The 27750-nt window shown below is 49.0% G+C and overlaps 1 protein-coding gene across 1 annotated transcript in view; it reads left to right on the plus strand.

Moving 5' to 3' along the window:
• The window catches only part of pex6 (peroxisomal biogenesis factor 6), an 86204-nt gene extending 59217 nt beyond the window's left edge, over positions 1–26987 (plus strand). The window contains exons 10-17 of the mRNA XM_068025436.1: positions 6767–6902; positions 11961–12166; positions 14061–14122; positions 19855–19963; positions 20619–20735; positions 20907–20984; positions 22796–22935; positions 25325–26987. Of these exons, the coding sequence (XP_067881537.1) occupies positions 6767–6902; positions 11961–12166; positions 14061–14122; positions 19855–19963; positions 20619–20735; positions 20907–20984; positions 22796–22935; positions 25325–25461 (985 nt within the window). The 3' untranslated portion in view covers positions 25462–26987. The remainder of the gene's footprint in view (positions 1–6766; positions 6903–11960; positions 12167–14060; positions 14123–19854; positions 19964–20618; positions 20736–20906; positions 20985–22795; positions 22936–25324) is intronic.
• Positions 26988–27750: the final 763 nt, after the last annotated feature.

Here is a 27750-nt window from a genome sequence, read left to right on the forward strand (position 1 = left end):
TCACATCCTTCCTATAATGTGGTGACCAGAATTGCACACAGTACTCCAGCTGTGGCCTTACCAAAGTTCTATACAACTCCAACATGACCTTCCTGCTTTTGTAATCTATGCCTCGATTGATAAAGGCAAGTGTCCCATATGCCTTTTTTACCACCCTATTAACCTGCCCTTCTGCCTTCAGAGATCTATTTACAAACACACCAAGGTCCCCTTGTTCCTCGGAACTTCCCAGTGTCAGGCCATTCATTGAATACTTCCATGTCACATTACTCCTTCCAAAGTGCATCACCTCACGCATTTCAGCGTTAAATTCCATCTGCCGCTTTTCTGCCCATTTGACCATCCCTGTCTATATCTTCCTGTAACCTAAGACACTCCACCTCACTGTTAACCACTCGTCCAATCTTTGTGTCATCCGCGAACTTACTGATCCTACCCCCCACATAGTCATCTATGTCGTTTATATAAATGACAAACAATGGGGGACCCAGCACAGATCCCTGTGGTACACCACTGGACACTGGCTTCCAGTCACTAAAACAGCCGTCTGTCATCACTCTCTGTCTCCTACAGCTAAGCCAATTTTGAATCCACCTGATCAAGTTACCCTGTATCCCATGTGCATTTGCTTTCTTGATAAGTCTCCCATGTGGGACCTTGTCAAAGGCTTTGCTGAAATCCATGTAAACTACATCAACTGCACTACCCTCATCTACACACCTGGTCACATGCTCAATAAATTCAATCAAATTTGTTAGGCATGACCTCCCTCTGACAAAGCCATACTGACTATTCCTAATCAAATTTTGCCTCTCCAAGTGGAGATAGATTCTCTCCTTCAGAATTTTCTCCAATAGTTTCCCTACCACTGACGTGAGACTCACTGGTCTATAGTTCCCTGGCTTATCTCTACAACCTTTCTTAAATAGTGGGACCAAATTAGCTGTTCTCCAGTCCTCTGGCACCTCCCCCGTGGCCAGAGAGGAATTAAAAATTAGGGTCAGAGCCCCTGCAATCTCCACCCTCGCCTCCTGGGACACAAATCGTCCGGACATGGAGATTTGTCCACTTTTAAGCCTTCCAAAACCTCCAATACCTTGTCACTCCCTATGACAATTTGCTCAAGAACCTCACAGTCTCTCTCTCTAAGTTCCAGATCTACAACCTCTCTCTTGGGTGAAGACAGATGTGAAATATTCATTCAACACCCTACCAATGTCCTCTGGCTCCACCCACAGATTTCCCCCTTGGTCCCTAATGGGTCCTACTCTTTCCCTGGTTATCCTCTTCCCATTGATATACTTATAGAATATCTTGGGATTTTCCCCACTTTTACCAGCCAGAGCTTTCTCATGTCCCCTCTTTGCTCTCCTAATTGCTTTCTTAAGCTCCATCCTACACTTTCTGTACTCCACTAATGCTTCCATTGATTTGCTCTCCTTGTATTTGCTAAAAGCCTCTCTTTTCCTTCTCATTGTACCCTGAATGTTTCTGGTTATCCATGGTTCTCTGGGCGTGTTGCTCCTACCTATTACCCTATATGGAACATGTTGGGCCTGTACCCTCCCCATTTCCTTTTTGAATGCCCCCCACTGCTCTTCTGTAGATTTCCCGACAAGTAGCTCTTTCCAGTCTACCTTGGCCAGATCCTGCCTTATTTTACTAAAATTCGCTCTCCCCCAATCCAAAACCTTTTTTTGCAACTTGTCTATTTATTTCTCCATAACAAGCTTAAATTGTACCATGTTATGGTCACTATCACCAAAATGCTCCCCCACCAACACATCAACCACCTGTCCGGCTTCATTCCCCAGAATTAGGTCCAGCACTGCACCCTCCCTTGTTGGATCCTCTACATATTGAGCGAGAAAGTTCTCCTGTCTACATTTTAAGAACTCCACTCCATCTAAGCCCTTAACACGATGACTATCCCAATTAATGTTGGGAAAGTTGAAATCACCAAATATAATTACCCTATTATTATTTTTACACACCTCTGCAAATTGCACACATATTTGCTCCTCAATTTCCCGCTGACTATCTGGGGGTCTATAATAAACACCTAGCAATGTGGCTGTCCCTTTTTTATTCCTAAACTCTACCCATAAAGCTTCATTTGATGCCCCCTCCAAGATATCATCTCTCCTTACTGCAGTAACTGACCCCTTAACTAATATTGCAATGCCCCCTCCTCTTTTACCCCCTCCTCTGTCTCGCCTGAAGATTCTATATCCCGGGATATTGAGCTGCCAATCCTGCCCATCCCTCAATCATGTCTCCGTGATGGCTACTATATCACAATTCCATGTGTCAATCCTTGCCCTTAGCTCATCCGTTTTACCTGTAATACTCCTGGCATTAAAGTAGAGGTCTTCCATCCTGGTCTTAATCCCTTGAAACTTACTTCTGCTGTATTCCCTCTGACTTGTTCGCTTTCCTGTGTTTAGCTGTGTCCCTATTCTGCTAGGAGTCTGCATCCCCTCCCCCTGCCAAATTAGTTTAAACTCCTCCCAACAGCACTAGCAAACACGCCAGCAAGGATGTTAGTGCCCCTCTGGTTCAGATGTAGACCGTCCCGCTTGTACAGGTCCCACCTTCCCCAGAAATGGTCCCAGTGGTCCAGGAATCTAAAACCCTCCCTCCTGCACCAACTCTTAAGCCAACGTGGCACTGGGAGTAATCCAGAGATTACAACCCGAGAGGTCCTGCTTTTTAGTCTACTGCCAAACTCTCTGAATGCTTGATACAAGACCTCATCCCTCTTTCTGCCTATGTCATTGGTACCAACATGTACCATGACCTCTGCCTTATCACCCTTCCCCTTCAGGATGCCCTGTAGCCGTTCAGTGACATCCCAGACCCTGGCACCAGGGAGGCAACACACCATCCTGGAGTCACGTTGACAGCCACAGTAGCGCCTATCTGTTTCCCTGACTATAGAATCCCCTATTACTATTGCTCTTCCTCTCTTTCCCCCTTCCTGTGCAGACAAGCTGTTTGCGGTGCCAGAAGCTTGGCTCTGTCCGCACTCCCTGGAGGAACCAGCCTCATCAGCCTCCAAATGGAATACCGATTTGCAAGCGGGACCCCACGGGACTCCTGAACTACCTGCCTGTTTCTCTTGGACTGCCTGGTGGTCACCCATTCCCTTCCTTCCTCAAGTCCCTTCAGCTGCGGTGTGACCACCTCTCTATACGTGCTATCCACAATGCTCTCAGACTCGCAGATGCTCCACAGTGTTTCCAGCCGCCGTTCCAGCTCTGAAACCTGAGCTTCCAGGAGCTTCAGCTGGACACACTTCCTGCACACATGCTGGTCCCGGGGATTGGAAATGTTCCCAGATTCCCACATGCAGCAAGAGGAGCAAACCACAGCTTCAAGCTCTCCTGCTATGACTAAACCCTTCAAATTTAAAACTTTAGAAGATTATAATTTAAAAAAGCAACTAAGTCTTGCTAAAACAATGACTTACAATTCAATCCACTTTGAAAAATGCCCACCAGGACTTACTCACCAGTTAGCTGTGTTCTTTGGTTACTCACCAGTCAACCCGTGACCTCTACCACCTAGAAGGACAAGGGCAGCAAATACATGGGAACACCACCACCTGCAAGTTCCCCTCCAAGTCACACACCATCCTGACTTGGAACTATATCGTCGTTCCTTCACTGTCGCTGGGTCAAAATCCTGGAACTTCCCTCCTAACAGCACTGTGGGTGTACCTACCCCACATGGACTGCAGCGGTTCAAGAAGGCAGCTCACCAGCACTTTCTCAAGGACAATAAATGCTGGCCTGGCCAGCAATGCCCACATCCCATAAATGAATTTAAAAAAAACTCTAGAGAGGACCAACGCTCACTTTCGAGAGGAGATGGTTTGGGTATATTTGAGATACATTTTCACGATGGAGAAAGGGAGAGGAAACAAAGCTAGAGCTCCCTGGGTGATGAAAGAGATAGAGAGTAAGGTGAAACAGAAGAAGGGTGCAGATGACGGATGTCAGGTCAATAATACAATTGAGAACCGGGCTGAATATAGGAGGTTTAGAGGGGAAGTGAAAAAAACAAAGAGAAGCAAAGAGAGAGAGTGAGAAGAGACTGGCGGCTAACATAGCAGGGAATCCAAAAGTCATCCATAGGCATATAAATAGTAAAAGGAGGAGTGGAGCTGATTAGGGACCTAAAAGGGACACTGTCGGCAGGGGGCATGGCTGAGGTACTAAATGAATACTTTCCATCTGTCTTTACCAAGGCAAGAAGATGCTGCCCAAGTCATAGTGAAAGAGGCCATAGAGTCATACAGCACTGAAACAGGCCCTTCAGCCCAGCGTGTCTGTGCCAGCCATCAAGCACCTACCTATTTGAATCCCATTTTCCAGCACTTGGCCCGTAGCCTTGTATGCTATGGCATTTCAAGTGCTCATCTAAATATTTCTTAAATGTTGTGAGGGTTCCTGCCTCTACCACCTCTTCAGGCAGTGCGTTCCAGATTCCAACTACCCTCTGGGTGAAAAAGATTTTGCTCAAATCCTCTCTAAACCGCCTGCCCCTTACTTTAAATCTGTGCCCCTGGTTATTGACCCCTCCGCTAAGGGAAAAAGTTTCTTCCTATCTAATCTATCAATAGGTTAGATAGTTGAGACACTGGATGAGCTAAAAATTGATAAAGAGGCAGTATTAGATTGGCTGTCTGTACTTAAAAGTTGGTAAGTTACCAGGATTGGATGAGATACATCCGAGGATACTGAGGGAAGTGAAGGTGGAAATTCCAGAGGCCCTGACCATAATCTTCCAATCCTTAGATACAGGGGTGGTGCCAGAGGACTGGAGAATTGCAAATGTTACACCGTTGTTCAAAAAGGATGTACAGATAAACCCAGCAACTACAGTCCATTCAGTTAGTTTAACCTCAGTGGTGGGAAAGCTTTTAGAAACGATAATCTGGGACAGAATTAACAGTCATTTGGACAAATGTGGATTAATTAAGGAAAGGAGCATGGATTTGTTAAAGGCAAATGGTGTTTAATGTTGTGTTGTTTGATGAGGTAACGGAGAGGGTTGATAAGGGTGATGTAGTTGATGTGGTTTACATAGACTTCCAAAAGGTGTTTGATAAAGTGCCACATAATAGGCTTGTTAGCAAAGTTGAAGGTCATGGAATAAAAAGGACAGTAACAGCCTGGATGCAAAGTAGATTGAGTGACAGGAAACACAGAGTAGTGGTGAACGGTTGTTTTTCAGACTGGAGGAAGGTAAATAGTGGGGGTCCCCAGGGTTTTGTGTTGGGACCCCCACTTTTCTTGATATATATTAATATATTAATGACCTAGACCTGGGTGTACAGGGCACAATTTCAACATTTGCAGATGACACAAAACTTGGAAGTATTGTGAACTGTGAGGAGGATAGTGATAGACATCAAGAGGACATAGACAGACTGGTGGAACGGGCAGACATGTGACAGATGAAATTTAATGCAGAGAAGTGTGAAGTGATTCATTTTGGTCGGAAGAATGAGGAAAGACAATATAAAATAAAAGATAGAATTCCAAATGGGTTGCAGGAGCAGAGGGACCTGGGGGTATATGTGCACAGACCATTGAAGGTGGCAGGGCAGGTTGAGAAAGGGGTTAATAAAGATTATGGGATCCTGAGATTTATAAATAGAGACATAGAGTTCAAAAGCAAAGAAGTTATGATAAACCTTTATAAAAGACTGGTTTGGCCTCAGCTGGAGTATTGTGTCCAGTTCTGGCACCACGCGATGGGAAGGATGTGAAAGCTTTCGAGCGAATGCAGAAAATATTCATAAGAATGGATCCGGGGGTGAGGAACGTGGATGGATCGGATAAACTGGGACTGTTCTCCTTGGAGAAGAGAAGATTGAGAGGAAATTTGATAGAGATGTTCAAAATCATGAGGGTCTGGACAGAGTAGATAGAGAGAAACAGTTCCCATTGGCAGAAGGATCCAGAACCAGAGGGCAACGATTTAGGGTGACTGGCCAAAGAAGCAATGGCAACATGAGAAAGAACTGTTTTACGTGGTTAGGATCTGGAATGCACTGTCTGAGAGTGTGGTGGAGGCAGGTTCAGTGAGTGTTTAGGATCTGGAATGCACTGTCTGAGAGTGTGGTGGAGGCAGGTTCAGTGAGTGTTTAGGATCTGGAATGCACTGTCTGAGAGTGTGGTGGAGGCAGGTTCAGTGAGTGTTTAGGATCTGGAATGCACTGTCTGAGAGTGTGGTGGAGGCAGGTTCAGTGAGTGTTTAGGATCTGGAATGCACTGTCTGAGAGTGTGGTGGAGGCAGGTTCAGTGAGTGTTTAGGATCTGGAATGCACTGTCTGAGAGTGTGGTGGAGGCAGGTTCAGTGAGTGTTTAGGATCTGGAATGCACTGTCTGAGAGTGTGGTGGAGGCAGGTTCAGTGAGTGTTTAGGATCTGGAATACACTGTCTGAGAGTGTGGTGGAGGCTTTTGAAAGAGAATTGGATAATTATCTAAAAAGAAAAAAATTTGCAGGCGTACAGGGAAAAGGTGGGGGAATGGGACTGTGTGAGGTGGTCTTGTCGCGAGTTGGCACGACACGACGGGCCGAATGGGCTCCTGTGCTGTAACCATTCTATAATGATATGTCAATGAGGGTTGTTTCATGTATTCTGGTATTGGGCGATAGTGAGACTGTACTGGAATAGAGAGTTGTGGTGTCAGTGATCAGCCCTGCTCAATCCTCCTACACTCAGCTTCTGTGTCCGTGTCATGTTCCCAGTTTTCCAGGTACTAATCCGAGTGTGCAGGAGGAGTTGGATTTATGTTCTGCTGGAGTGACAATCCTGTGGGAGGATTTTCAGACTGCGTTGGATCAGCTACAGACAGCTCTCTCACAGGCCGTCGGAGCCCCAAAGGTTTGTCTGGAATCCAGGGTGAACTGTGGGCTTGGACAGGGTTCTCCTGGGCTAGCGTACACGGCCTTGATGTCAGATTCCACACGTACACCGACTACACACAGCTCGACCTCACCACCAGCTCTGTCAGCCCCTCCACTCTCTCTGATTTCTCAGACTGCTTATCCGACATCCCATCTGAGGTGAGCATTAAATAATGGGCAGGCTGAAGATATTGTCTTTAGGCCCTGCCACAAAGTCTGTTCCTTCACCACCATCTCCATCCCTTAGCAACTGCCTGTGGCTGAAGCAGATTGGTCGTAATCTTGGTGTCATATTGATGAGCTTTTGACCATATATCCATGCCATCACCTCCATCCAGCTCCATAACATAACCCAACTCCACCCCACCTCAACTCAGTTTCTACTGCAACGCTCAGCCATGCTTTTGTTACCTCCAGACTTGACAATTCTAACACACTCCGAACCAGCCTCCCATATTCCACCCTCCATAACCTTGAGCTCATCTAAAACTGCTGCCTGTGTCCTAACTCTCACCAAGTCCGATTCATCTATCGTCCCTGTGCTCGCTGGCCTACGCTAGCTTCCAGTTAAACAACGCCTGGATTTTAAAATTCTCATCCTCATTTTCAACTCCCTCCACGGCCTCACCCCTCCTGATCTCTGTAACCTCCAGCCCTACAGCTGTCTGTGTTCCTCCAATTCTGTCCTCCCTAATTTTAATCGTTTCATATGAACATATGAATTAGGAGCAGGAGGAGGCCACTCGGCCCCTCGAGCCTGCTCCACCATTCAATAAGATCATGACTGATCTGATTGTAACCTCAACTCCACATTCCCACCTACCCCTGATAACCTTTCACCCCCCTTGCTTATCAAGAATCTGTCTACCTCTGCCTTAAAAATATTCAAAGACTCTGCTTCCACCACCTTTTGAGGAAGAGAATTCCAAAGACTCACAACCCTCTGAAAGAAAACAATTTCTCCTCGTCTCTGTCTTAAATGGGCAACTCCTTATTTTAAACAGTGACCCCTAGTTCTCGAGTCTCCCACAAGAGGAAACATCCTTTCCACATCCACCCTGCCAAGACCCCTCAGGATTTTATATCTTTCAATCAAGTCACCTCTTACTCTTCTAAACTCCAGCAGATACAAGCCTAGCCTGTCCAATCTTTCCTCGTAAGACAACCCACCCATTCCACATATCAGTCTAGTAAACCTTCTCTGAACTGCCTCCAATGCATTAACATTCTTCCTTAAATAAGGAGACCAGTACTGTTTCTCACCCCGACATGACTGACCCATGCAGTCGAGTTGAATCCACCAGGCAATCACCATTGTCATAGTCGACCAGCACAGAAACAGGCCCTTCGGCCCACCACGTCCATGCCGACCATAATGCCGATCTATACTAATCCCATCTGCCTGCATTAATTCCATATCCCTCTATGCCTTGTTCATTCAAGTACCTGTCCAGATGCCTCTTAAATGTCGCTACTGTTCCTGCCTCCACCACCTCCTCAGGCAGCTCATTCCAGATACCCACTATTCTTGTGTGAAAAATTTACCCCTTTGATCCCCTTTAAACCTCCTCCCTCTCATCTTAAATCTGTGCCCTCTAGTTTTAGTCACCCCTACCATGGGAAACAGACTCTGGTTATCTACCCTATCTATGCCTCTCGTAATTTTATATGCCTCTATCATGTCCCCTCTCAGCCTCCTTCACTCCAGGGAAAACAGACCCAGCCTATCCAATCTCTCTTTATTACTCAAGCCCTCCAAACCAGGCAACATCCTTGTGAATCTTTTCTGCACCCTCTCTCGCTTAATCACATCTTTCCTGTAGTGCGGCGACCAGAACTGCACACAGTACTCCAAATGCAGCCTAATCAACGTTATGTACAACTGTAACATGACGTCCTGACTCTTGTACTCAATGCATCGGACAATGAAGGCAAGCATGCCATACACCTTCTTCACCACCCTGTCTATCTGTGTTGCCACTTTCAGGAAACTATGTACTTGCACCCCAAGGTCTCTCTGCTCAACAACACTCCCCAGGGCCCTGCCATTCACTGTATATGTCCTGCCCTGGTTTAACTTCCCAAAATGCATCACTTCACACTTGTCTGCGTTAAATTCCATTTGCCAATCCCTTGCCCACTTTCCCGGTTGATCTGTATCCTGTTGTAACCTTAGAACATTGGTGGCCGTGTATTCTGAGAGCAGAGGTTTTCCCTCTCTCTCTTCTGAAGATTCTCCTACTGGTCTGGGTGTCTTCCGGTCTTCCTTTCAGGCTCCAGACTTCTGAAAGCCTGTTGAATTTATCCAGAATAAAAAGTCAATAGATGTTTACCTTTTTCAATATGCAGAGTCCACAAATATGGCCACAGCAGAACCACCCAGGCCTTCCTTTGTTTCCAGGTGTTAAAGTATTGCACCCTGCTTTCAAAAAAGGTCTTTGATCTGGGTTCCTTGTTCCCATGGTACACTGTCTGAGAGTGTGGTGGAGGCAGGTTCAGTGTGTGTTTAAGACAGGTTGATAAAGTGGTTAAGAAGGCATATGGAATCCTTTCCTTTATTAGCCGAGGTATAGAATATAAGAGCAGGGAGGTTATGCTGGAACTGTATAACTCATTGGTTTGGCCACAACATGAGTACTGTGTGCAGTTCTGGTCACCTCATTACAGAAAAGATGTAATTGCACTAGAGAGAGTACAGAGGAGATTTACGAGGATGTTGGCAGGACTGGAAAAATGCAGCTATGAGGAAGGATTGGACAGGCTGGGGTTGTTCTCCTTGGAACAGAGGAAGCTGAGGGGAGATCTGATTGAAATGTACAAAATTGTGAGGGGCCTGGATAGAGTGGAGGTGAAGGGTCTATTCACCTTAGTAGAGAGGTCAGTGACGAGGGGGCATAGATTTAAAGTGATTGGTAGAAAAATTAGAGGGAGATGAGGAAAAATCTTTTCACCCAGAGGGTGGTGGGAGTCTGGAACTCCGTTTGAAAGGGTAGTTGAGGCAGAAACCCTCAACTCATTTAAAAGGAGTCTGGATATGAACCTCAAGTGCTGTAATCTGCAGGGCTACGGACCACATGCTGGAAGGTGGGATTAGAATAGGTGGATTGTTTTTCGGCTGGCACAGACACGATGGGCCAAGTGGCCTCTTTCTGTGCCTTAAACTTTCTATGATTCTATGATTTAGGGACCTATAAGGGACACTGGAGGCAGACGGCATGACTGAGGTACTAAATGAATACTTTGCATCTGTCTTTACTGAGGAAGAAGATACTGCCCAAGTCATAGTGAAAGAGAAGGTAGTTCAGACACTGGATATGCTAAAAATTGATAAAGAGGCTGTATTAACTAGGCTGTCTGTACTTAAAGTCAGTAAGTTACCAGGATCGGATCAGATGCATCTGATACTGAGGGAAGTTCCAGAGGCCCTGACCATAATCATCCAATCCTTAGATACAGGGGTGGTGCCAGAGGACTGGAGAATTTCAGATGTTACACCGTTGTTCAAAAAGGGAGTAAAGATAAACCCAGCAACTACAGTCCAGTCAGTTTAACCTCGGTGGTGAGAAAGCTTTTAGAAATGATAATTTGGGACAAAATTAACACTCACTTGGACAAATGCAGATTAATTAAGGAAAGCTGGCATGGATTTGGTAAGGGAAAATCGCGTTTAACTAACTTGCTTAAGGTTTTTGATGAGGTAACAGAGAGAGTTGATGTGGTGTATATGAACTTTCGATAAAGTGTCACAAAATAGACTTTTCCAGAAAATTAAAGCCCATGGAATAAAAGGGACAGTCACAGCATGGATACAACGTTGGCTGAGTGACAGGAAAAAGTAGTTGTGAACGGTTGTATTTCAGACTGAAGGAAGGAATATATTGGGATTCCCCAGGGATCGGTATTAGTACAACTGCTTTTCTTGATCTTAATTATTCGTCCATGGGATGTGGGTGTCACTGGCCAGGCCAGCATTTATTGCCCATCCCTAATTACCCTTGAGAAGGTGGTGGTGAGCTGCTGCCTTGAACCGCTGCAGTCCATGTGGGGTGGGTATACCTACAGTGCTGTTCGGAAGGGAGTTCCAGGATTTTGACCCAGTGACAGTGAAGGAACGGTGATATAGTTCCAAGTCAGGATGGTGTGTGACTTGGAGGGGAACTTGCAGGTGGTGGTGTTCCCATGTATTTGCTGCCCTTGTCCTTCTAGTTGGTAGAGGTCACGGGTTTGGAAGGTGCTGTCAAAGGAGCCTTGGTGCATTTCTGCAGTGCATCTTGTAGATGGTACACACTGCTGTCACTGTGCGTCGGTGGTGGAGGGAGTGAATGTTTGTAGATGGGGTGCCAATCAAGCGGGCTGCTTTGTCCTGGATGGTGTTGAGCTTGTTGAGTGTTGTTGGAGCTGCACCCATCCAGGCAAGTGGAGAGTATCCATCACACTCCTGACTTGTGTCTTGTCGATGGTGAACAGGCTTTGGGGAGTCAGGAGGTGAGTTACTCGCCTCAGGATTCCTAGCCTCTGACCTGCTCTTGTAGCCACAGTATTTATATGACTACTCCAGTTCAGTTTCTGGTCAATGGTAACCCCTAGGATGTTGATAGTGGGGGATTCAGCGATGGTAATGCCATTGAATGTCAAGGGGAATTGGTTAGATTCTCTCTTGTTTGAGATGGTCATTGCCTGGCACTTGTGTGTCGCGAATGTTACTATTGAATCTGCTTCCACTGCCCTTTCAGGCAGCACATTCCAGATCACAGTAACTTGGTGTGTAAAACAAAAATTGTTTCCCCCTTGTCCCATGTGGTTTTTTAGCCAATTATCTTAAACTTGTGTCCTCTGGTTTTTGACCCTCAGGTCATTGGGAACAGTTTGCAGTTGAGTTGTGTGAAAAGACATAAATTACAAATGAATATTTTGCCTGCGGGGACCCCTGGTACATTCTATGCTGGGCTAGAAGAGTAGAGAGGGGCCAAACAGCCTGTCTTCTGGTGCCCGACATCTGCTATTCCTCATTAGGTGCTGTCTTACTTGCCTGCAGATTCCTGTGGTGAGGTGGCAGGATGTGGGAGGACTACAGGACATAAAGCGAGAGATCCTGGACACTGTGCAGCTCCCACTGGACCATCCCGAGCTGCTGACCCTTGGTCTGCGCAGGACTGGCCTGCTCCTGTACGGACCGCCGGGCACTGGCAAGACCCTGCTGGCTAAAGCCATCGCCACCGAGTGCACCATGACCTTCCTCAGGTGAGCCAATCAGAATCCAGGGTGAAGGGAACGAGCAGAGACAAGATGGCAGCTTGGCCAAATCAATCAAAGCCCATCCCAGACACTGGAGCCAAAGTCTAGGCTGACATTCCCAATGCAGTACTGAGGGAGCACTGAAACCCCGAAGGGGCAGTACTGAGGGAGCACTGAAACCCAGAGGGGGCTGTACAAAGAACAAAGAAAATTACAGCACAGGAACAGGCCCTCCAAGCCTGCGCCGATCCAGATCCTCTATCTAAACATGTCGCCTATTTTCTAAGGGTCTGTATCTCTTTGCTTCCTGCCCATTCATGTATCTGTCTAGATACATCTTAAAAGACGCTATCGTGCCCGCATCTACCACCTCCGCTGGCAACGCGTTCCAGGCACCCACCACCCTCTGCGTAAAGAACTTTCCACGCGTATCCCCCCCCTAAACTTTTCCCCTCTCACTTTGAACTCGTGACCCCTAGTAATTGAATCCCCCACTCTGGGGGAAAAAGCTTCTTGCTATCCACCCTGTCTATACCCCTCATGATTTTGTACACCTCAATCAGGTCCCCCCTCAACCTCCGTCTTTCTAATGAAAATAATCCTAATCTGCTCAACCTCTCTTCATAGCTAGCGCCCTCCATACCAGGCAACATCCTGGTGAACCTCCTCTGCACCCTCTCCAAAGCATCCACATCCTTTTGGTAATGTGGCGACCAGAACTGCACGCAGTATTCCAAATGTGGCCGAACCAAAGTCCTATACAACTGTAACATGACCTGCCAACCCTTGTACTCAATACCCCGTCCGATGAAGGAAAGCATGCCATATGCCTTCTTGACCACTCTATTGACCTGCGTTGCCATCTTCAGGGAACAATGGACCTGAACACCCAAATCTCTCTGGACATCAATTTTCCCCAGGACTTTTCCATTTACTGTATAGTTCACTCTTGAATTGGATCTTCCAAAATGCATCACCTCGCATTTGCCCTGATTGAACTCCATCTGCCATTTCTCTGCCCAACTCTCCAATCTATTTATATTCTGCTGTATTCTCTGACAGTCCCCTTCACTATCTGCTACTCCACCACTCTTAGTGTCGTCTGCAAACTTGCTAATCAGACCACCTATACTTTCCTCCAAATCATTTATGTATATCACAAACAACAGTGGTCCCAGCACGGATCCCTGTGGAACACCACTGGTCACACGTCTCCATTTTGAGAAACTCCCTTCCACTGCTACTCTCTGAGTACTGAGGGAGCACTGAAACCCCGAGGGGGCAGTACTGAGGGAGCACTGAAACCCCGAGGGGGCGATACTGAGGGAGCGCCCTGCTGTCGGAGGGTCAGTACTGAGGGAGCGCCACGCTGTCGGAGGGTCAGTACTGAGGGTGCGCCGCGCTGTCGGAGGGTCAGTACTGAGGGAGTGCTGCGCTGTCAGAGGTGCTGTCTTCTGGGTGAGGCCCTGTCTGGCCCCTCAAGTTGATGTAATCTATCCCATGACATGATTTGAAATCACTTTTATTTCCTGGCCACTGTTTACCCTGAACCAACAGTATCAGAAGAGTTAGCTGGTTATTTTCGAAACACTCTTTGTGGAATCTTGCTGTGCACAAATTGGCTGTTGCTTTTCCCACATTCGAGCGGTGACTGGAGCATCATTCCTAAAGCAGTTTGTGTGTATGCTGAGTGTGGAAGAGGCAACACAAATATAAGACATTCTTTTCGCACTCTCCCTCTCTCCCCTCCCCCGCCTCCTCTCTCCCCTCCCCCGCCTCCTCTCTCCCCTCCCCCGCCTCCCCTCTCCCCTCCCCCGCCTCCTCTCTCCCCTCCCCCTCCCTCCCTTCATTGCCCTGACCCATCCTCATCACCTCCTTCCCCTCCTCTCTTTTCCTGCAGTGTTAAAGGCCCGGAGCTGATCAACATGTACGTTGGACAGAGCGAAGAGAATGTGCGAGAAGGTAATGAACAGCCCAGGGTCAGACGGTGTCTGCTGGGTGTGGAGTGGGTCAGACGGTGTCTGCTGGGTGTGGAGTGGGTCAGACGGTGTCTGCTGGGTGTGGAGTGGGTTGAGGGTTTCTGCCTCAACTACCCTTTCAGGCAGTGAGTTCCAGACCATCACCACCCTCTGGGTGAAAAGGTTTTTCCTCAACTCCCTGCTAATCTTTCTACCAATCACTTTAAATCTATGCTCCCTCATCACTGACCTCTCTGTTAAGGTGAATTGACCCTTCACCTCCACTCTATCCAGGCCCCTCAAAATTTTGTACATTTCAATCAGATCTCCCCTCAGCCTTCTCTGTTCCAAGGAGAACAACCCCAGCCTATCCAATCTTTCCTCATAGCTGCACTTTTCCAGTCCTGGCAACATCCTCGTAAATCTCCTCTGTACCCTCTCTGGTGTAATTACATCCTTTCTGTAATGAGGTGACCAGAACTGCACACAGTACTCATGTTGTGGACTAACCAATAAGTTATACAGTTCCAGCATAACCTCCCTGCTTTTTATATTCTATACCTCGGTTAATAAAGGAAAGGAGTTCCGAAGAAGGGTCACTGACCCGAAACGTTAACTCTGCTTCTCTCTCCACAGATGCTGCCAGACCTGCTGAGTGGTTCCAGCATTTCTTGTTTTTATTTCAGATTTCCAACATCTACTGTATTTTGCTTTTATTATAAAGGGTTCCATATTGCCTTCTTAACCACCTTAGCGTCCTCTCCTGCTAACTACAGGGATCTGTGGACATTCACTCCAAGGTCCCTCACTTCCTCTACACTTCTCAGTATTTTCCCATTAATCATGCATTCCTTTGCCTTGTTTGACCTCCCCAAATGCATCACCTCACACTTCTCCAGGTTGAATTCCATTTGCCACTTTTCTGCTCATCTGACCAGACCATCAATATCTTCCTGCAGCCTACAGCTATCCTCCTCACTATCTACCACACGGCCAATCTTTGTGTCGTCTGCAAACTTCTTGATCATTCCCCCTACATTTACATCCAAATTGTTAATATATACCACAAAAAACAGGGGACCCAGCCCTCCAGTCGCTAAAACACCCGTCAACAATTAACCTTTGTTTCCTACCACTGAGCCAATTTTGTATCCACCTTGCTGCATTTCCCTGGATCCCATGGGATTTTATTTTTTTAACCAGTCTGCCATGTGGGACCTTGTCAAAAGCCTTGCTAAAATCCATGTAGACCACATCAACTGCACTACCCTCATCTATCTTCCTTGTTACTTCAAAAAATTTGATCAAGTTGGTCAAACAAGATCTTCCCTTAACAAATCCATGCTGACTATCCTTGATTAACCTGTGCCTTTCGAAGTGACAGTTTATCCTGTCTCTCAGAATAGATTCCAATAATTTGCCCACTACTGAGGTTAGACTGACTGGCCTGTAATTATTCGGTCTATCCCTCGCTCCCTTTTTAAACAGAGGTACAACGTTAGCAATTCTCCAATCCTCCGGCATCACACCTGTATCCAGTGAGGACTGGAAAATGATGGTCAGACCTTCTGCTATTTCCTCTCTTTCTTCTTTTAACAGCCTGGGGTACATTTCATTCAGCCCTGGTGATTTATCAACTTTCTCTCCCTATGTTTATCACATCCAATACTTCACGCCCCTCTTCCTTAAATACCGTATCTGCATCGTCCCCCTCTTGCGGAGAAGTGTGAGGTGATTCACTTTGGAAGGAGTAACAGCAATGCAGAGTACTGGGCGAATGGGAAGATTCTTGGTAGTGTAGATGAGCAGAGAGATCTTGGTATCCAGGTACATAAATCCCTGAAAGTTGCTACCCAGGTTAATAGGGCTGTTAAGAAGGCATATGGTGTGTTAGCCTTTATTAGTAGGGGGATCGAGTTTCAGAGCCACGGGGTCATGATGCAGCTGTACAAAACTCTGGTGAGGCCGCACCTGGAGTATTGCGTGCAGTTCTGGTCACCGCATTATAGGAAGGATGTGGAAGCTTTGGAAAGGGTGCAGAGGAGATTTACTAGGATGTTGCCTGGTATGGAAGGAAGGTCTTACGAGGAAAGGCTGAGGGACTTGAGGTTGTTTTCGTTAGAGAGAAGGAGGAGGAGAGGTGACTTAATAGAGACATACAAGATAATCAGAGGGTTAGATAGGGTGGATAGTGAGAGTCTTTTTCCTCGGATGGTGATGGCAAATACGAGGGGACATAGCTTTAAGTTGAGGGGTGAAAGATATAGGACAGATGTCAGAGGTAGTTTCTTTACGCAGAGAGTAGTAGGGGCGTGGAACACCCTGCCTGCAACAGTAGTAGACTCGCCAACTTTAAGGGCATTTAAGTGGTCATTGGATAGACATATGGATGTAAATGGAATAGTGTAGGTCAGATGATCGGCGCAACATCGAGGGCCGAAGGGCCTGTACTGCGCTGTAATATTCTAATTCTAATTCTAATTCTTTTGTGAAGACAGACGCAAAGTATTCATTAAGATCCACACCAATATCTTCCGCTCCTACACATAGGTTACCTTTTTGATCTTTTATGGGCCCTACTCTCTCCTTAGTTATCCTCTTACTCTTAATGTATTGATAAAACATCTTTGGGTTCACCTTGATTTTGATTGCCAATATTCTTTCATGCCCTCTCTTTGTTTTCCTAATTTCCTTTTTGATTTCACCCCTCCACTTTCTATACTCCTCTCGGCTTTCTGTAGTATTGAGTTCTCGGTGTCGGACATAAGCTTTCCTTTTCTGCCTTATCTAACCCTGTAGGCTCCTTGACATCCATGGGGCTCTAGATTTGGCCGCCTCACCCTTTTTCTTTGTGGGAACATGTTTACTCTGAACCCATTGAATCTCCCCTTTGAATGCCTCCCACTGTTCTGACTGATTTACCTTCAAGTCACTGTTTCCCGTCCACTTTCACTAAATCACTCTTCAGTTTAGTAAAATTGGCCTTGCCCCAATTGAGAACTCTAACTCCTGTTCTATCTCTGTCCTTTTCTAGAATTATGATCACTATCACCAAAATGCTCTCCCACTGCCACTCCTTCCACCTGCCCATCTTCATTTCCTAAAACTAAGTCTAAAACTGCACCCTCTCTTGTTGGACTTGCTACATACTGGGGAAAAAAGTTCTCCTGAATGCACCTCAAAAATTCTGTTCCCTCAATTCCTTTCACACTAAAATTATCCCAGTTAATATTGGGGTAGTTAAAATCCCCGACTATTACTAGAGTCCCACTGGTCTCATAAAGTCATAGAGTTATACAGCACAGAAACAGGCCCTTCGGCCCATCGTGTCTGTGCCGGCCATCAAGCACCTAACTATTCTCATCCCATTTTCCAATTGGCCAATAGCCTTGTATGCTATGGCGTTTCAAGTGCTCATCTAAATATTTCTTAAATGTTGTGAGGATTCCTGCCTCTACCACCTCTTCAGGCAGTGTGTTCCAGATTCCAACCTTCCTCTGAGTGAAAATTATTTTTCCTGAAATCCCCTCTAAACCTCCTGCACCTTACCTTAAATCTATGTCCCCTGGTTATTGACCCCTCCGCGAAGGGAAAAAGTTTCTTCCTATCTAACCTATCAATGCCCCTCATAATTTTGTATACCTCAATCAGGTCCCCCCTCAGCCTTCTCTGCTCTAAGGAAAACAGCCCCAACCTTTTCAGTCTCTCTTCATAGCTGAAATGCTCCAGCCCAGGTAACATCCTGGTGAATCTCCTCTGCACCCTCTCCAGTACAATCACATCCCTCCTATAGTGTGTGGCGACCAGAACTGTACACAGTACTCCAGCTGTGGCCTAACTAGCGTTTTATACAGCTCCATCATAACCTCCCAGCTCTTATATTCTATGCCTCGGCTAATAAAGACAAGTATCCCATATGCCTTCCTAACCACCTTATCTACCTGTGCTGCTGCCTTCAGTGATCTATGGACAAGTACACCAAGGTCCCTCTGACCCTCTGTACTTCCTAGTGTCCTACCATCCATTGTATATTCCCTTGCATTGTTAGTCCTCCCAAAATGCAACACCTCACATTAATCTCAGGATTAAATTCCATTTGCCACAGCTCTGCCCATCTTACCAGCCCATCTATATAGTCCTGTAATCTAAGGCTTTCCTCCTCACTATTAACAACACCACCAATTTTTGTGTCGTCTGTGAACTTACTGATCATACCTCCTGTATTCTAAATTGAGCAGAGAGACCTTGGGGTGCAAGTGGCAACACAGGTAGACAGGGTGGTGAAGAAGCCGTATGGCATGCTTGCCTTCATTGGCCAAGGCATTGAGTACAAGAGTTGGGACGTCGTGTTACAGTTGTACAGAACGTTGGTTAGGCCGCATTTGGAGTACTGTGTGCAGTTCTGGTCACCGCACTACAGGAAAGATGTGATTAAGCTAGAGAGTGTGCAGAAAAGATTCACAAGGATGTTGCCTGGTTTGGAGGGCTTGAGTTATAAAGAGAGATTGGAAAGGCTGGGTCTGTTTTCCCTGGAGTGAAGGAGGCTGAGAGGGGACATGATAGAGGTATATAAAATTATGAGAGGCAAAGATCGGGTAGATAGCCAGAGTCTGTTTCCCATGGTAGGGGTGACTAAAACTAGAGGGCATAGATTTAAGTTGAGAGGGAGGAGATTTAAAGGGGATCAAAGGGGTAAATTTTTCACACAAAGAATAGTGGGTATCTGGAATGAACTGCCCGAGGAGGTGGTGGAGGCAGGAACAGTAGCGACATTTAAGAGGCATCTGGACAGGTACTTGAATGAGCAAGGCATAGAGGGATATGGAATTAATGCAGGCAGGTGGGATTAGTATAGATAGGCATTATGGTCGGCATGGACGCGGTGGGCCGAAGGGACTGTTTCTATGCAGTACAACTCTATAACTCTAAATCATTAATGTACACTACAAACAGCAAGGCTCCCAGCACCAATCCCTGCGGTACAGCAGTGGTCACAGGCTTCCACTCGCAAAAACCCACTGTATATCGTCCCGCTGGTCTCGCTTACTCGCGCTCTCCTGTCTGTCTGAGTAACGGTGCCCCTGTCCTGTCTGTGGGAGTAACGGTGCCCCTGTCCTGTCTGTGGGAGTAACGGTGCCCCTGTCCTGTCTGTGGGAGTAACGGTGCCCCTGTCCTGTCTGTGGGAGTAACGGTGCCCCTGTCCTGTCTGTGGGAGTAACGGTGCCCCTGTCCTGTCTGTGGGAGTAACGGTGCCCCTGTCCTGTCTGTGGGAGTAACGGTGCCCCTGTCCTGTCTGTGGGAGTAACGGTGCCCCTGTCCTGTCTGTGGGAGTAACGGTGCCCCTGTCCTGTCTGTGGGAGTAACGGTGCCCCTGTCCTGTCTGTGGGAGTAACGGTGCCCCTGTCCTGTCTGTGGGAGTAACGGTGCCCCTGTCCTGTCTGTGGGAGTAACGGTGCCCCTGTCCTGTCTGTGGGAGTAACGGTGCCCCTGTCCTGTCTGTGGGAGTAACGGTGCCCCTGTCCTGTCTGTGGGAGTAACGGTGCCCCTGTCCTGTCTGTGTGAGTAACGGTGCCCCTGTCCTGACTGTGTGAGTAACGGTGCCCCTGTCCTGACTGTGTGAGTAACGGTGCCCCTGTCCTGTCTGTGTGAGTAACGGTGCCCCTGTCCTGTCTGTGTGAGTAACGGTGCCCCTGTCCCGGCTCTGTAATGATCTGTTATGTGTCTATTTTTTCCCAGTGTTCACTCGGGCCAGAGCTGCCGCTCCCTGTGTTCTGTTCTTTGATGAGTTGGACTCGCTGGCGCCCAATCGAGGTCGGAGTGGAGATTCTGGGGGTGTCATGGACAGGTACTCGGTGCCCTTTGACCCCATGCCCGCGCACTGCCCTCTGCCTTGCCCCCTTGACCAGTGATCCCTCTGAGCTGCACCCTTGGGTGCTGCGCTGCATTTGTGAATGATGGTGACCAGACCATCCCCAAACTCCCCCCTTTTAACATGCTGCACAAAAACATTTAAAGGTATCGCACTGAGCAAAACTGTAAAGATTGAGGAAAACTTACAGGACCCTCCCTGGACCCCGCCTGGCCCAGCCCCCTCTCCCCCCAAATCCCCCTCCCTGAACCCCGCCTGGCCCAGCCCCCTCTCCCCCCCCCCCCCCCCCCAAACCCCCCTCCCTGGACCTTGCCTGGCCCAGCCCCCTCTTCTCTCCCCCCCCCCCCCCCCCCCCCCCAAACCCCCCTCCCTGGACCATACCTGGCCCAGCCCCCTCTCCCCCCAAACCCCCCTCCCTGTACCCCGCCTGGCCCAGCCCCTGCTTCCCTCAACATCCCCCCCCCCCCCTCCCTGTACCCCACCTGGCCCAGTGCCCTCTTCCCTTCAACCCCCAGACCCTCTCGTCCCCACTTGGCACCCTCTTCTCCAGCCCCCTCTCCCCCTGGCCTGTCCCCCCCTCTCCCCCTGGCCTGTCCCCCTCTCACTGCCTCTGTACTTTTCCTGTTCTCAGGGTGGTGTCTCAACTTCTTGCTGAACTGGATGGTCTTCATTCGACCGCAGATGTGTTTGTGATCGGAGCTACAAACAGACCTGATCTCCTGGACCGAGCCCTTCTCCGCCCAGGCAGGTATGAGTGACCGACCAAGCCCAGCTGTTGTCTGGACAGTTTCTATTGAGTGGTAGCTGGTGTTCTGTGTTCGAGCTGGATGTTCCTGCTCACTGTTGTACCAGGACTGGGTCTGAGTCTCTGAGTGAACTAATCAGTGACTGATTGTCTTTGTCTTTGTCTTTGGAACAGATTTGATAAGCTGTTGTATGTGGGAGTGAGTGAAGACAGAGAGACACATCTCCGCATACTACAGGCAATAACACGCAAGTGAGTAATGCTACAGGAGGTGCGGTGCAGGGAGCCCAGGCAGGTCCGGTCAGGGGGAGCCCGGTCAGGGGGAGCCCGGGGAGGCCCGGTCAGGGGGAGCCCGGGGAGGCCCGGTCAGGGGGAGCCCGGGGAGGCCCGGTCAGGGGGAGCCCGGGGGGAAGCAGGGAAACAGAAATATTTACAGCTTGGAAGGAGGCCGTTCGGCCCATTGCATCCTTGCCGTCTGACAAAAAGCCATCCAGCCTAATCCCACTTTCCGACTCTTGGTCCAGAGACTCGTGGGTTACAGCACCTCAACATGCATCTCTAAGTAGTTTTTAAATGTTGGATGATCTCTGCCTCTATCACCCAATCAGGCAGTGAGTTCCAGACCCCCACCACCATCTGGGTCAAAAAACTGCTCCTCAAGCCCCCTCTTATTCCTCTACCAATTACATTAAGTCCATGCCCCCTGGTTATGGACCCCTCATCCAAGGGGACTAGAGCCTTCCTATCCAGACCCCTTATACACCTCAATCAAATCTCCCCTCAGCCTCCTCTATTCCAAGGTAAATAACCCAGCCTATCCAATCTTTCCTCATAACTCAAATCCCCAGTCCTGGAAACCCCCTCCTGAATCTCTTCTTTCGTGCAATCACATCTTTCCTTTTGTGCCGGTGACCAGACCTGCACACCATACTCCAAGTATTTCCTACCACTGGGAACAGGCTGACTGGCCTGGAACTACTCGGTCTATCCCTCCCTCCCTTTTTAAACCACAGTATTACATTAGCTATTATAAATAAAGACCAGAAACACTGGAAATACTCAGCAGGTCTGGCAGCATCTGTGGAGAGAGAAGCAGAGTTAACCCTTCTTCAAAACAGTATTACATTAGCACTACACCTGTAACCAGAGAGGATTGGAAAATGATGGTCAGACTCTCCACTATCTCTTCTCCTGCTTCACTTAGCAGCATGGAATATATTTCATCCAGGCCTGGTGATTTATCCACTTCACAACCTAATATTTCCTCCCATGTATCTGCTGCCCTTGTCCTCCTAGTTGGTAGAGGTCACAGGTTTGGAAGGTGCTGTCGAAGGAGCCTTGGTGAGTTGCTATAGAGCATCTTGTAGACGGTACACACGGCTGTCACTGTGTGCCGTCCTGACTTGGAACTATATCACCGTTCCTTCACTGTCGCTGGGTCAAAATCCTGGAACTCCCTTCCTAACAGCACTGTGGGTGTACCTACCCCACATGGACTGCAGTGGTTCAAGAAGGCAGCTCACCACCACCTTCTCAAGGGCAATTAGGAATGGGCAATAAATGCTGGCCTGGCCAGTGACACCCACATCCCATGGACAAATAATTTTTAAAAAAATTTCAACCTTCACGATGTCTATCCCATCTAATATTTAACACTCCTCCTCAAGTACAATGTTTACATTGTCCCCCATCTTTTGTGAAAACTGACTCAAGATATTCATTAAGAACTGTGCCAACGCCTTACACCTCCACACAAGTTACCTTTTCAGTCTCGATTCGTCCCGGGCGGCAGGGTCACGGGGCCCCGTCCCGGGCGGCAGGGTCACGGGGCCCCGTCCCGGGCGGCAGGGTCACGGGGCCCCGTCCCGGGCGGCAGGGTCACGGGTGAGGAAGGGGGTGGGCTGATAGTGATGGGGAAGAGGGTGGGCTGATAGTGATGAGGAAGAGGGTGGGTCTGTCAGGGTAGGCTGCGGTGAGGTAGGATGGGGTGGGTAATGAGCAGTGTGTCAGGGAGTGGAGGATCTTTACTCTGTTTATCTCACCTTGCTCTCTCCCTTCGGCAGGTTCACGTTGGATCCCACTGTTAGTCTGAGCCACATTGTTGAGCAGTGCCCTCGATATGTGAGTGGGGCAGACCTGTACTCTCTCTGCTCAGACACAATGATGTCTGCTCTGAAACGCAAGATCAGCCGCATTGAGGAAGGTTCGTTACTCATTCATTCTCCATATCCTCACACCATCTTATCAACTCATCTGTACCCGAGGAAACAGGAGGAGGTCATTCAGCCCCTCGATCCTGTTACACAGGAACAGGAGGAGGCCATTCAGCCCCTCGATCCTGTTACACAGGAACAGAAGGATCCCATTCAGCCCCTCGAACCTTTTTTACCTTCATTGCTGGTAAGGCCAGTATTTGTTTTGAGCCATTTGAGAGGGTGGCTCAGAGTCAATCACATTGCTGTGGGTCACAGGTAGGTCAGACTGAGTCAGGACAGCAGATAGGATTTTATAACAATCCAATAGTATCATGATCATTATCAGACTAGCACCTTATTCCAGATTGATAAATTCTTGATTGATATTCCCTGCCAGCAGCCGTGCTGGGAGATGAACATAGGTTTCTGGATCATGAGTCCAGGCCTCTGGATTACCAGGCCAGTAACATTAGCATGATGCTACCATCCCCACACACAGGAACACGCTGAGCCGTTCAGGATAAGGGTACAAGAGTGGGGCTCCTGCTGATGTCAGTGGCAGCTTGGCTCGGTCAGGAACACACCCCCCTCTGACTCAGAAACTTGTATCCTCAGATCCCATCCAGAGACCATGAGCACGAGCTCCGGGCTAATACTCCCGGCATTTCAGTGAGAGCACACTGCACTGTCAGAGGGTCAGTACTGAGGGAGTGCTGCAGTGTCACAGGGTCAGTACTGAGGGAGTGCTGCAGTGTCGGAGAGTCAGTACTGAGGGAGTGCTGCACTGTCACAGGGTCAGTACTGAGGGAGTGCTGCAGTGTCACAGGGTCAGTACTGAGGGAGTGCTGCAGTGTCGGAGGGTCAGTACTGAGGGAGTGCTGCACTGTCGGAGGGTCAGTACTGAGGGAGTGCTGCACTGTCGGAGGGTCAGGACTGAGGGAGTGCTGCACTGTCGGAGGGTCAGGACTGAGGGAGTGCTGCACTGTCGGAGGGTCAGGACTGAGGGAGTGCTGCACTGTCGGAGGGTCAGGACTGAGGGAGTGCTGCACTGTCGGAGGGTCAGGACTGAGGGAGTGCTGCACTGTCGGAGGGTCAGGACTGAGGGAGTGCTGCACTGTCGGAGGGTCAGTACTGAGGGAGTGCTGCACTGTCGGAGGGTCAGTACTGAGGGAGCGCTGCACTGTCGGAGGGTCAGTACTGAGGGAGCGCTGCACTGTCGGAGGGTCAGTACTGAGGGAGCGCTGCACTGTCGGAGGGTCAGTACTGAGGGAGCGCTGCACTGTCGGAGGGTCAGTACTGAGGGAGCGCTGCACTGTCGGAGGGTCAGTACTGAGGGAGCGCTGCACTGTCGGAGGGTCAGTACTGAGGGAGCGCTGCACTGTCGGAGGGTCAGTACTGAGGGAGCGCTGCACTGTCGGAGGGTCAGTACTGAGGGAGCGCTGCACTGTCGGAGGGTCAGTACTGAGGGAGCGCTGCACTGTCGGTGGGTCAGTACTGAGGGAGCGCTGCACTGTCGGAGGGTCAGTACTGAGGGAGAGCTGCACTGTCGGAGGGTCAGTACCTAAGGAGTGCTGCACTGTCGGAGGGTCAGTACCTAAGGAGTGCTGCACTGTCGGAGGGTCAGTACCGAGGGAGTGCTGCACTGTCGGAGGGTCAGTACCGAGGGAGTGCTGCACTGTCGGAGGGTCAGTACCGAGGGAGTGCTGCACTGTCGGAGGGTCAGTACCGAGGGAGTGCTGCACTGTCGGAGGGTCAGGACCGAGGGAGTGCTGCACTGTCGGAGGGTCAGTACCGAGGGAGTGCTGCACTGTCGGAGGGTCAGGACCGAGGGAGTGCTGCACTGTCGGAGGGTCAGGACCGAGGGAGTGCTGCACTGTCGGAGGGTCAGGACCGAGGGAGTGCTGCACTGTCGGAGGGTCAGGACCGAGGGAGTGCTGCACTGTCGGAGGGTCAGGACCGAGGGAGTGCTGCACTGTCGGAGGGTCAGGACCGAGGGAGTGCTGCACTGTCGGAGGGTCAGGACCGAGGGAGTGCTGCACTGTCGGAGGGTCAGGACCGAGGGAGTGCTGCACTGTCGGAGGGTCAGGACCGAGGGAGTGCTGCACTGTCAGCTGCTGCCTTCGAAGCGAGTCCTCTGCAGTCTTAACCAACACTGCTTATGAAGCAGGTTATCTGCTGGTTCTTTGATTGAGTTTGTGGGATCTTGCTGAACACCTGTTGAGTGCCGTGTTTACCTGACTACACTTTGGATGGTACTTGTAGTGGGTGAAACCCATTGAGAGACACCTTGAGGTGATCGAAAGCACTGAGACCAGTTGTGAATAAAGATTTATATTGCTGTACTGTGTTGTGGTTGGCTTGATATCTCAGTTTACTACTTTCCCTGTGTTTCCACAGGTCTGGACTCCGAGCAGTCTGAGCTGATTCTGATGCCCGAGGATTTTGAGCAAGCCCTCAGCACGCTCCAGCCCTCTGTGTCCCAGCAGGACCTCCTCACCTACACACTGATACAACAGAGACTCTCAGCCAAATGAGAGGCTGCAGGGAACATCTGGGCAGGAACAGGAGGGGCACAAATCTGGGAACATCTGGACACGGACAGGGGAGGCACAAATCTTGGAACGTCTGGATGGGAATAGGAGGGGCACAAATCTGGGAACATCTGGACAGGGGAGGCACGAATCTGGGAACGTCTGGATGGGAATAGGAGGGGCACAAATCTGGGAACATCTGGACACGGACAGGAGAGGCACAAATCTGGGAACGTCTGGACGGGGACAGGAGGGGCACAAATCTGGGAACGTCTGGACGGGGACAGGAGGGGCACAAATCTGGGAACATCTGATGGGAACTGGGCGTGGGAAACTTCTGTATAGGGACTTTTTAGGGATGGGCACAGGAGAGGCTTTGTGTGAGGAACATCTGGATTGGAACAGGAGGGTCTCTATGTGTGGAACATCCAGATGGCTCTGGAAACATCTGGATAGGAATAGGAAGGGTTATCTGTGGGAACCGGAGCAGAGCTATGCACAGTTTCTGTGTATGAGGGACATCTGGATGGGAACAAGAGTGGCTGTGTGGAGGGAACATCTGGGTGGGTAGGCGTGAGGTTCCATGTATGGGGAACATCTGGGTGGGCGCAAGAGGGGCACATTTCAGGCACCGTCTGGATGAAAACAGTGCACTGGGAACAACTGGATGAGGACAAAGACACATTGTGGGGAACGTTTGCATGGGAACAGGGACACCAGGTGTGGGGAACATCTGGAAGGGCCAGGGATGCCGTGTGAAGGGAACAGCCGGATGTGGGGTATATCCAGATGGGAGCAGTGCACTGGGTATGATGAACATCTGGATAGGAGCAGATGCATCTCTATGAGGGACGCATCTGTATGGGAACAGTGTTTTTTTTTGGGGGGGGGGTGATCTTAATGGAAAAGAGGTACAGGTTGTAAAACATCTGGATGAAAATAGTACTGTGTGAGGGGAACATATGGGTGGTTGTGGGCCCTGCAACTGCAACATCTGGATGGGACAGGAGTCATTTTCTGTGGAAAATGGGAATTTTGCCTGTTTCATGTCCCTGGATACTCGACTCCCTTCACCACCGACACACAGTGGCAGCAGTGTGTACCATCTACAAGATGCACTGCAGCAACGCACCAAAGCTCCTTCGACAGCACCTTCCAAACCCGTGACCTCTACCAACTAGAAGGACAAGGGCAGCAAATACATGGGAACATCACCACCTGCAAGTTCCCCTCCAAGTCACACACCATCCTGACTTGGAACTATATTGCCATTCCTTCACTGTCACTGGGTCAAAATCCTGGAACTCTCTTCCTAACAGCACTGTGGGTGTACCTACCCCACATGGACTGCAGTGGTTCAAGAAGGCAGCTCACCACCACCTTCTCAAGGGCAATTAGGGATGGGCAATAAATGCTGGCCTGGCCAGTGCCACCCACATCCCGTGAATGAATATTTTAAAAACTTTTGAGGACACTGAAATCTGCTATATTCTGGATAACTGTTGAATTTAAAACCTTGAATGAAGTGCTGTGTGTGTTAGCCTCTGTCTTTGTATTTGAGCGATTAATCAGTCATGGAGAAATCAAAGGGACACTCTGATTAAACGAATGGACCAAACTGTGGCAGGTAGCCTTCAATGTGGAGAAGTGTGAGGTCATCTACTTTGGAACAAAGAAAGGCAAACTGGAATATTTCCTTAATGATAAGAGACCAGGAACAGTGGAGGAGCGAGGAGATTTCGGGAATTCTGTTCACAATTCACTAAAATCCAGTGGAGGTACAAAAAGGTACTCAAAAAGGCTGATGGAATGTGGGGATGGGAGGGATGTTTCACCTGTATAGGACTGGTCAGACCCCCATCTGGAGGAACTGTCTTCAGTTCCAGACCCTGCACCTCGGAGAATGTACTGGCCTCAGGGAGTGGGGGAGCGCTGCAGATTCACTAGAGTGATCCCGGGGTGTAATAAAAGGCTGAGACTATGAGGACAGGTTGTATAGACTAGGCTTGTACTCTCTCGGGTTTAGAAGATTAAGGAGTGATTCCAATTGAGATGGGTAAGATGATGAAAGGAGTCGATAGAAACTTTCCCCAAGTGGGGGAGCCCAGTACAAGGGGCAGAATCTACAAATCAGAGTCAGGCGATATCAGGAAACACTTCTTCACACAAAGGGGAGTGGAAATCTGGAACACTCTCGCCCAAAAAAGCTGTAGATACTGAGGCTCAATTAGAAATGTCAAAATGGAGATGGACAGATTTCTGTTGGGGAAGGGAAGCGAGGGATGTGGAGCA

Source organism: Heterodontus francisci, unplaced genomic scaffold, assembly GCF_036365525.1.
Source record: "Heterodontus francisci isolate sHetFra1 unplaced genomic scaffold, sHetFra1.hap1 HAP1_SCAFFOLD_461, whole genome shotgun sequence".
NCBI lineage: Eukaryota > Metazoa > Chordata > Chondrichthyes > Heterodontiformes > Heterodontidae > Heterodontus > Heterodontus francisci.